Genomic DNA, 11,200 nt, shown 5'->3' on the forward strand with positions numbered 1-11,200 from the left:
CCAAGACTGAACTCAATGTATTTCCAATGTATTTTCTCCATCTTGTTTTAATGCAAGAAATTGCAGGTGACAAGTGACCCAGCTGATGAGCTCCCGAGAAGGTTGCATAGAAATAGGAAGGGAAGTTTCCCTTGATGCTGTGTCGCCACATTGGGTTCCTTACAGGAGAATCTTCACCCTGTTGTCTCGTAGGGATCACGCTGAGGGAACAGCCCTGCTGGCTGGCTGACATTCAGCTTTTGCAAGAGAAACACCAATACTGGCCAAGTTCACCTTGCCACTTTGTATTGCAGTACAGAAAGACTCAGTAGTACAGCCCTTCAGAGTGGTGCTCATAGACTGTCCTAAAGAGGAAAAACGAAGATCAGGGTAGAAATAGCTCTTCAGTCATTTCTGCCCAAACAAGCTCATTCATCCCAGTTTATAGCCCCCTTTTCTACTGCCGTGCTCACAGTGGCGAAGAAAATCAAAACCACACAAATACATTGAAATTGTGCCAAAGTGTTCAGCTTTTTCCTTGAACAACAAATGCCTAAAACAAACAAAAAGAAGGAGGGAAACACCTAACTAAAAAAGTATACATGTAAAATGAAAATGTTAAAGGGAAACTTAAATAAACTTAATAATCAGTCTGCATATGCACAAAATTTTATCGCTGTGCTGCCCATAAATAAGCTAACATATTTTTCTACATAAAAAAGGACTTGAACCTTGGAATAAAAGAATTTAGGAAGACACAGCAACCCAGAAAACTGAATATCAGATACAAAAATACTGTATTTCAGTTACTAAATGGGATAAAATGGAACATATGTCAAACCCTCTATACAGTTACGCTCATGGGTCTTCAATGCTTTTCTTTAAATGGCTAAAATGCCAGGATGGGGTGTTCTTAATGTTTTGATTTTCTGGATAGCTGAAATGCCAGTGCCAAATGTGTTTTGGCTCATTTGCCTTCTTCGGCTGCCCCTTTTGTTATGCAGCCAAAATATATCCAAATCTCACTCGAGTGAAGGTTAAAAGCCAATTTCCTCAACTGGCAAGGGTTTGCGAAAATTTGCAATCATCTGTGTAAAATGCTAAGACTCAATATTCAGGACAGATTCCTTGCTAGAGCAGGTCCCTCATCTTTTGCCATCGTCTCTTCATAAGCAGCAGCATGAGGAGCATGCTAGGAATCTGCAGGGCTTCACACTTGGCAATGCCTTCCTCATCAAAGCAATAATAATAATAATAATAATAATAATAATAATAATAATAATAATTTATTTTTACGCCAAACATCTGGCTGGGTTTCCCAAGCTACTCTGGGCGGCTTCCAACAGAATATTAAAATACAATAGTCTATTAAACATTAAAAGCTTCCCTAAACAGGGCTGCCTTCAGTTGTCTTCTAAAAGTCTGGTAGTTCTTCTTCTCTTTGACATCTGGTGAGAGGGTGTTCCACAGGGCAGGTGCCACTACCAAGAAGGCCCTCTGCCTGGTTCCCTGTAACCTCACTTCTCGCAGTGAGGGAACCGCCAGAAGGCCCTCGGAGCTGGACCTCAGAGTCGGGGCAGAACGATGGGGATGGAGATGCTCCTTCAGGTATACTGGGCCGAGACCATTTAGGGCTTTAAAGGCCAGCACCAACACTTTAAATTGTGCTTGGAAACGTACTGGGAGCTAATGTAGGTCTTTCAAGAATGTAGGGTCCTTGCAGAGTGAGGTAAGGTGGCCCCCAAGACTGCCTGTCCTGCTGCTTCGCCACTGTGGTAGCCAATGCTGTTTAAACTTTATAAGCATGTTCAAGAGCTTACTGCTGTTAAACTTTAAACCATATTTGATGTGTGAAAGGGGCAACAGCAGGGGTGCTCTCGAGGGTCACCTTGTCCACAGTGCCTCGTTCTCAGGAAGGACCCCTCCTCAGAATGAGGCATGGATGACTCAGTACCATCAGCCAACCTGGGACTCAGCTAAACAGCTGCAAGTAAAACGTTTTAAGTGCAATACAGTCATACCTCGTGTTGCGTCCGCTTCATGTTGCGTCTTTCCAGGTTGCACCCCGTGACAACCCGGAAGTACCGGAATGGGTTACTTCTGGGTTTTGCCGCTCATGCATCCGCAGAAGCGCCAAATCACACCGTGCGCCTGTGCAGACGTGGCACTTTGAGTTGCGGGCTTTTCATGTTATGAACGGGCCTCCGGAACGGATCCCGTCCGTAACACGAGTTAGCACTGTATACAATGTGACACCAGATGGCGATGGTGAGCCCTATGGCAAATTCAATGCATTTTTAAAAAGGCTTTTAAAAAAAGCATTTTCAGAACGGTTTTTTATATGTGTGTAGATTCCACCCTGGAAAGGGTGCTCAAGGCAACTTTGCAGCAACCCTAGGGTGCTAGGCAGTGGTCGCTGGGAGACAGGGTGCAAATCTGCTGCCCTTCCCAATCTGGTGAGTGGGGTAATGGTCCCAGGGTGGCCACCAGGTGGGTTCACAGTCCCAAAGAGGAGAGAACTCATAAGTAATGTTTCATATTAAATCAATTACCTGCCATGAGTTGCGTGACCACCTCAAAGCAGTAGTCCTCAGAGCCAGTACAATCTACCATCTCAGGGTTGCAGCTTGCCAAAGAAAAGCAGGCAGGGCATTGTTTTCCATTGGTCGTGGTGTTGACTGATGGCACTGGGAAGCAAAGGGAGACCACCAGTTTAAGTGTAGCATGGGTGGCAAGAGACTGCACTTGGATTCAGGAAGTCCTGGGTTCAGCTTTTGATGCTACCATAAAATTCTTGGCCAGAGGGCAAGGTATTCTCAACTTGAAGTCTCCCCCCCCCCCAATTCCAGGGGGTGGGGAATTGGACCTGGCTGGTGGGACAGTGTCAGGCTTTGGGGAATCGGCTTCCTCCCCGGTGGCAGTAAATAAGAAGATCCAATGATAGAAATGTCTTACCAGTAAGATGTTTTAATAATCACAGAAAAGAACATGTCTCTCTAGAAATAGTGGTGCTCCCAATTAAGGTTCACTTCCCCCCTCCGTCCCTGTTAATCTACGTCACTCCTACGTCTTGTAATCTGAGTTTGTACCCTCTGCGCTTTCTGTTCTGAGATTTTTCTGAGCTCTTTCCAACCTTGGGGAGGGCTTCTTCTTCTAGCTGTTCCCCATCCAGTATTTCCCAGCTTCTGCCTTCTGAACTATGCCCCTCTGCAAACCACTGTTCCAAATCTACACTGTCCTCCTGTTCCTGGGAAGATTCAGGATCGGGGGAGGGGGTGGCTCCCACCATTCCTCCTCAGCACGGTCCCTGACAGACAGGATGCTTACTTTCCCCTTGCACACCCCTTGACCCTCCCCCCGCTAGCACCCCTGCTTGAAAGCCACTGACAGTCAGTCTAATAATACTGAGCTAGATGGCATTCAAGATGAGCCATGCCCACTTTGGTTCTACTCGCTCAAGCAGGGGTGACTGTTAGAGCAAGCATCCCTAGAGCATCTGCTTTGCATGCAGAAGGTCCCATGTTGAATCTCTGGCATCTCCAGGTAGGGCTGGGAGATACTCCTTGTCTGAAACCATTGAGAGCCACAACCAGTCAGTATAGACAGTGCCAAGCTTGATGGACCAATAGTTTGATGTAAGGCAGTTTCCCATGTCATTCCCAATTTCACCCATTGACCCACCTGTCATGCAGATATTTCAGACTTCTAAAGTTGGCACTGGTTGACCAGCCTTCCTGGGCACTATTTGTTATTTGAGGTTTAGATCACAGAATCATAGAGTTGGAAGAGACCACAAGGGCCATCGAGTCCAACCCCCTAGCCATTGCTATTAGAGCTCTCACCCCAGACTGCATCCTTCTATTTTATGTCACAAACACCATGATGTAGCCACGCTAGCACTGTGTTAGAAGAAGTCAGGAGAAAAACAGCAGTCCTGTACTTACACTGAGGAGAGGCTGTGATACAGGCATCTCCTGTGCAACAGCCGCCATTTGCCTGGATGACCCTATCCTTGCCAAAATGCATATGAACTGGTGACAAAAGATTGCAGATGTCGGAAGACTGACAGGTTTTCACTGAGCTCAGAATGCTTTGTCCATCTGAGGATGAGGAAGAAACACAAGCACCTTATTAGAGATGTTCACCTGCCCAGTTCTTCCTAGCAGCTCCCTTTGTAAGTCAAGAAGGCTATGCCAACACTGGCCATCTAGTTTTTAAGAGTCCTGATTGAGTCACTAGCCTGGGATTCTCTGGTTCTGCTCATGGTCCTCTAGCTCATGTTGGGCTCTCTGCAAGCCACCCCCTTCTCTTACCAAGGTCACATTTTTAAAAATTACTACTACTACTACCCCACCCATCTTACTGGATTGCCCCAGCAGCTTCCAACATATTGTATATAACAACATAATGAAAAATTAAACATTAAAAATACTTCCCTATTCAGGACTGCCTTCAGGTGTCTTCTAAAGGTTATATAGTTACTTATCCCTTTAACTTGGGGCCCTCATAGCTCCATACCCCTAATATTTGTCTGATGAAAATAAGGATGTCCTACCACACCCTCCAACATTTCTCCAGTGAAAAGAGGGGTGTCCTAATCTAAGGAAAAGTGGGACATTCTGGGATCAAATTAGAAACTGGGACAACTTCTGTAAATCTGGGACTGTCCCTGGAAAACTGGAACACTTGGAGGATCTCTGATGTTGCCTAGTAATTTTCTTCTGCTCTTCTTTTTATAAATATAAATATGTATATTGCATATCCATGTATTTGGACTTTTAAATCGCAAATGACCTGAAACTGTGCTCATTGTATTTTTATGTACTTTCACTTATTTCTTTGAAAGGAATTCTTTATTTCTTCAAGATCTGTGGGCACTAAGTGATCTCTAGATGGACCAAATAAAAGTAACAACAGTAACAACAACAAAAGAAAAGCGTTAAAATTAGTGGCAGTGGAGAAAACCATCATTAAGACAGTGTTCCAGCCAATTACCAGAATGTGGACTGAAACAAGAAAGCCCTCAAGGCCTTCCTAAAGACTGAAAAAAAAGTGATCACATGTATTTCATTGGGGAGGGTATTCTAGAGATGTGGGTCCTCCACAAAGAAAGGCTCTGTCCCTAGCACTCACCAACCTATCCACTCACAGGTGGGCCTTGGAGCAGGGGGATAAGGCACCTTCAGCTCACTATAAGGCATCTTCAGCTCTTAAGCTCATGTAGCTTGCATAGGACCTGTGGCCAATTCACTGCCAGGGCCTGGCTTATGATCTCTCTCACCCACCTACTGAGGTTTTGCTCACACCAACAACACAAGTATCTTGCCCAGCGTCACAAGTCTTTTTCTGGCACGCAATATTGTCGGTGTTGAAGACCATGCAAGTTTCACAGTCCAGCGAGGCACCTGGATGCGGGAAGCAAAAAAAGTAAGCTAAAGCATATGGGGCAGATAGAATTCTAAATTCAGTAAAAGGGCAAAACCCACCCACTGGTAGCTAAAGTGATGCCCCTCTAAACCACCTGTGGCTGTTTCTAGACATCAGGAGCCTGTGCCTAGAAAGAAGACTCTGTAGAAAAATCTGCTACACACAGAGAGACAGACAACTCCAATTCTGTGATCAATAGCAGCTATGCAAACTGAGCAAATGTGTACAATTTCTTTTCCATTCTGCATTCTGTAATCCAGGTACGTCCAACAGGCAGATCATGATCTACCGGTAGATCACTGGCCACCTGTGGTAGATCACTGGTAGATCACCGGCTCCCCCAAAGAAGCTCAACAACTTTGCCTCCCCTAAGAAAAGCTCAACATTTTTGCCCTGCACCCCCCAAGAAGGGGATTTCCTCCCTAAAAAAGCTCAACAACTTCGAACCCCCCAACAACTTGCCCTGAACCCCCCAAAAGGGGGTAGATCACTGTCAGTCTCTAACTCTGTGAGTAGGTCACAGTCTCTTGGGAGTTGGCCACCCCTGCTGTAATCATTTTGCACAATTTATTCTGGTTTAGCTAGCCATGGAGAAGATCGACAAACAATGCAATGCACTGAATCCCAGTGGTGCCCGGTGGAAATCTGACCGAAGTCATTTGGAAGCTTCTAAGCTTCAGTAGACATTATCTAAACACCTTCAAGGGATTCCAGCTGGTGCCTTCCCCCCGGGAACTTTTGCAAACCGCAACTATCACCAGATAGTTCATACAGGCGAAAGCAGATCACTTGGTGCCATTGTGATATCAGGTGATAGGCAAGCGGGGAGCCCTGTCTGACTTGGCCCATGTGGTGGAGGTAAGGATCCAGCCAACCAGTCATATCCAATAGTCCACCCATCTTGTAAAGCTATTCTGGATATTCACACCAATGAGGTGGCATCAAATGACATCTAGCTTGGCCCCCATTGATCCTAATGGAACAATTCCCTTTCCTATGGGACATTGAAACATTCCTTACCTATAGTAAGAAGCAGAGTGAAGAAGAAGAGTTCCAGGAGAGCTTTCATGGTGACAGGAAATACACGGTGCAAGAGTGGTTGCACAAAATATTTATCCGTGTTGCCTGGGGTAGCCGCAAAACCATTCAGAGCAATAAATTAGAAGAGCAAGCTTGTCAGCATGAGCACAATCCAAAACATGACCAAACAGTTATATTGCCCATCTGGGAAAGCAGTGACTGTTAGTTGCCATATTAGAATCCCATATGGCTATTGTGAATTCATATTTGGAGCAAGATTTTAGCTCCAAGCTCAGTTAGAAAACCATTTCTAGTAACAGAACCAACACTAGATTAACAAAGGAGGCATGTCGTAGCATTTCTCTCATCATTAGATGCAAAAGACATGTTGTGAATTCAGAGTTTGGTTTTGTTCAAAAGGGTTCAAAATCACTACATCAACTCTTGCTTTATGTCAGATTACTGCAGCGTGAAAACCTCCAGTGGAGTATTATTTACTTACTTATTTACAGTGGTACCTCGGGTTCAGAACTTAATTCATTCCAGAGTTCCATTCTTAACCTGAAACTGTTCTTAACCTGAAGCACCACTTTAGCTAATGGGGCCTCCTGCTGCTGCTGTGTCGCCGCTGCACATTTTCTGTTCTCATCCTGAAGCAAAATTCTTAACCCGAGGTACTATTTCTTGGTTAGCAGAGTCTGTAACCTGAAGTGTCTGTAACTTGAAGCTTCTGTAACCTGAGGTACCACTGTATTAATTTTTTAAAAAAATTATATACAGTGGTGCCTCGCAAGACGAAATTAATCCGTTCCGTGAGGCTCTTTCGTATAGCGGTTTTTTCGTCTTCCGAAGCAAGCCCATTGACAGCTTAGCGGATTAGTGCTATTAGCGGTTTAGCGGCTTTTAGCGGATCAGCTGATAAGCGGCTTATCAGCGGATCAGCTGATAAGCGGCTTAGCGGCTTTGGAAAAGGGGGGAAAAGGGGGGGGAAAACCCGCAGGAACTCACAAGACATTTCGTCTTGCGAAGCAAGCCCACAGGGAAATTTGTTTTGCGAAGCGCCCCCAAAACGGAAAACCCTTTTGTCTAGCGGGTTTTCCGTCTTGTGAGGCGTTCGTCTTGCGGGGCACCACTGTATTGCTGTATCATGGATATATATCACAGCAGTTTACAATGATATAGAAACATAAAATCATAAAAAGTTTATGATAAAAAGTTAACAGATTAAAGACAAACATTAATTTGTTGGGGGGGGGGGGAAGAGTTGCCCATATGCCAATCTCCAGGTAGGGCTAGGACTACCCCCCTTCTGAAACCCCCAAGACCTGCTGTCGATCAATTAGAGCAGGGGTAAGCAACCTCTGTCCTGTTGGTCTGATTCTGTCAAGCCTTCCAACCCTCACCTATGATGCTGTTTAGACCAAGCCATGTCTACCGGTACTTGCCAAGACATCTTATATGAGACAAGGCTGGCGCAAAAGTGGTTTTCAGGCACTGCTGATCAGTGGTATCTTCCAAGCACAGTACTTTGAAGCACCAATGATTAGCAGATCACCAAGGCTTGCATAGGCTGTTCCTATGCCTGTATGACCACATCCAATTCTCTAAACTCAGTGTAGACAATGCTAGATGGGCTAAGAGTCTCTCTTTTTATTATTTGACAGCTCTGTATATTACAGTGGAGCCAAAAGCCTGCCAGAGTTCAGGGACATGGAAGAAGGACAACAGGGATCTCTCAAGGTGGAGCATGTGAAGATCTGCAGTGAATGATTAGCCAAAGTAAACTTTCTGGAAGTTTGAATGAACACGGAACTCATTTAACTCACTGTGACACATTTTATAATAAAAATATAATTATATATATATATATATATACCCCACCCTCCCCGGCCAGAGCCGGGCTCAGGGCGGCTAACACCACATATGAATTACAACAAAATGTAATAGAAATAAACAAAACAACAACAACAACAAACAGTTCATTAAAATATGGCTTAAAATACAACTTAAAATACAGCTTAAAATGCAGCCTCATTTTAGTAGTAGCCCATAAATCAAGACCATAAAGGGAGGAAACATCAGATATTCACCCGAGCCAGCTCTCCTACATGGGCCAGCAAAAATGCCAAGGGAAAATTTATACACCAAATCCCATATAAGGGGTCAGAGTGAGTCTAAGCCAAAGGCCAGGCAGAACAGCTCCATCTTGCAGGCCCTGCAGAAAGATATCAAATCCCGCAGGGCCCTGGTCTGTTGTGACAGAGTGTTCCACCATGTCGCGGCCAGTGCTGAAAAGGCCCTGGCCCTAGTTGAAACCAATTTAACCTCCTTGAGGCTTGGGGCCTCCAAAGTGTTGTTATTTATGGACCTTAAGGTCCTCCACGGGGCATACCAGGAGAGGTGGTCCCATAGGTATGAGGGTCCTAGGCACACAATTCACATGCATTTCTGCTTTACATTAAATCCTGGTGAAACACAAGACAATTCCAACTAGTTTGTAGTAGCACATCCTGTATGAGGACAAATTTTGATGAGAGCGTCCTCTGATAAATTCCTGAAGTTGAACAAAGCAGCAATCATAGTGGCGGGTTGGAGGGTGGAATTTGTTTGTCTTGCACCAGATTCCTTCTTGCTTTCTATTCATCATCTCACAATGAAGTAGAATTTTCCAGATAGCCACCTGCTACTTTGAAGTTGGTCAAGTAATAAGAATCTTACAGGGGACTCTGTAACACGAAACACTACGTTCCTATTTACCCGCAATTCCTAATTGGACTGCTCCTTCTCAGTGCTCCAACAAGCCTAGAACACATGCTTTTTAGTGCTGTTCACGTCTTTCCAGAGAGGTGTGTTTTCCTCCTTACCTTAGCTTTCCTCTGCCCAGATCCAGTCCAGAACCTCATGTAACAAAAGTTGGCAAGACCCCATAGGTTTCCTGGCACTCAACCAGAGTCTGTGGGTTTTTCTGCATGCATGTTCTTCAAATGTAATGCATGTTTGAATGGCTATTTCACTAATATATTGATTTCCGTGCACATTTCCCCCTAACGTTATTCGACTTGAGAACTGCACTGCAAAATTCAGATGAGTTGCAGATTTTGAACGGTGGCTGCATTTCAGTTCAGAAAGTGTAGGTTTGTTAGGTTCAAAATGCAAAATGGGTCAAATTTCTCACCCATCCCTACCTGAAGGCTTTCTACTGTGAAAAGTAGCATATACTCTGTATCAGGGATTTAAGGCTAGCATGCAGTTGACACTTCAACCCAAGGAGTATAGACATATTGATAGCACAATGGTATGAATTAGGCTTGCCATACGTCAGGAAGATTCCTGACATGTCCTGGCTTTTGGGTGTAAAAATGGCATCGGGGGAAACTTTGCTGAATTGGCAAAATGTCAGCGGAAACAGCTCCAAAATCTTTCTTAGTTAGCTCAACAACTTCACAGGTGTCAGGAAAAATTGCAACCCTAGTATAACTGAGCTTCCTCACTGTGATCCCTCCCCCAAGCTCTTTCATAACTGGAACAAGCCAAAAGCATAGTACAAATGACAAACTGCAGAGCTTCCCAGTTTGCCAGTGTATAGGGGCAACAATGCTACAATGAAATCAACATGTGCCTTTTATTGCCCTATGTTTAAAATGCTTAAAATAATGTACATAAATTAACTTGTGCCCAAACCAAATCAGGCTGTTTCGGAGGATCCGGCTTTGGGCCATGTCGGGACAAGACAGTCCCAGATCAGGTTGCCCAGGGCTGTCAAGGTGGCACAGATTTCCTTCACCAGCATGTTCCTCATAGGGAAGGCATTGAAGAAACCAACTCCTGCAGGATTGCACCTTCCTACTCTTGGAGGCATAGTTTCTCCTCCTTTCCCTGCCCCCATCCCAACCAAATGTTTAATTGAGATTTTTTAAATATATTAAAGAAACCTCAACATTAGCCCAATTCCCAGATTAATTCAGGGATAGTTCCAGGGTGTGCCAAGTGTTCCTAAATATTAGCAATTATTGATTCCCCAAAGTATTTAATTTCTCTCCCTCCCCCCCCCCACAGTAAGATTTCAAAAAGGCACTGTAAAGGGCTTTTGAAAGGCTCCAGTGACATCTGAAATCCGATACTAATCAGCTCTAAGGTGACATACACAGAAGGCTTTTCAATTGCTTTCTTCACCATTTTAAAAATCATTGGTTTTACTCCATCACACTGGAGACTCTTGAGAGTCCCATGGACTGCAAGAAGATCAAACCTATCCATTCTGAAGGAAATCAGCCCTGAGTGCTCACTGGAAGGACAGATCTTGAAGCTGAGGCTCCAATACTTTGGCCACCTCATGAGAAGAGAAGACTCCCTGGAAAAGACCCTGATGTTGGGAAAGATGGAGGGCACAAGGAGAAGGGAACGACAGAGGACGAGATGGTTGGACAGTGTTCTCGAAGCTACCAGCATGAGTTTGACCAAACTGCGGGAGGCAGTGGAAGACAGGAGTGCCTGGTGTGCTCTGGTCCATGGGGTCACAAAGAGTCGGACACGACTAAACGACTAAACAACAACAACTTCAAACATGCATCTCCATAGTCTAATAATCCAACAACTATGTAAATATTAAGTAACATATCCCACCACAGCACAAAACCTTACTAGACTGGTGGATCAAGCCAATTAGTAGGCAACTTCTTACCAGAGCCTAAAGCTGTGTGTGGATGGTCTCTGATGGTAGGAGAGCCTGAGGATTAAAAAGATGAGGGAGTGAGAGAGAGAGTTCTGCACAGAC

At 44.6% G+C, this 11,200-nt stretch overlaps 1 protein-coding gene across 1 annotated transcript; it reads right to left on the bottom strand.

The window, feature by feature from the left end:
- Positions 1-27: 27 nt before the first annotated feature.
- On the bottom strand, positions 28-11,200 carry LOC309346086 (phospholipase A2 inhibitor gamma subunit B-like). The gene is made up of 6 exons (XM_081869769.1): positions 11,108-11,200; positions 6,427-6,531; positions 5,265-5,384; positions 3,924-4,079; positions 2,532-2,666; positions 28-344 (listed from the first exon to the last, which is right to left on the bottom strand). Exons 2-6 carry the CDS (start codon positions 6,473-6,475, stop codon positions 196-198), a joined length of 609 nt encoding a protein of 202 aa, XP_081725895.1. The 5' UTR covers positions 6,476-6,531; positions 11,108-11,200; the 3' UTR covers positions 28-195.

Source organism: Podarcis erhardii (genome assembly GCF_964252035.2).
Source record: "Podarcis erhardii genome assembly, chromosome: 7".
NCBI classification, from domain to species: Eukaryota; Metazoa; Chordata; class Lepidosauria; order Squamata; family Lacertidae; genus Podarcis; species Podarcis erhardii.

Coding starts and splice junctions, on each gene's coding strand:
- LOC309346086 (XM_081869769.1), bottom strand. CDS start 6,475: ATGAAAGCTCTCCTGGAACTCTTCTTCTTCACTCTGCTTCTTACTATA. Junction 5,385..6,426: donor CACTCTGCTTCTTACTATAG/GTAAGGAATGTT, acceptor TCCCGCATCCAG/GTGCCTCGCTGGACTGTGAA. Junction 345..2,531: donor GGTCACGCAACTCATGGCAG/GTAATTGATTTA, acceptor TTTCCTCTTTAG/GACAGTCTATGAGCACCACT.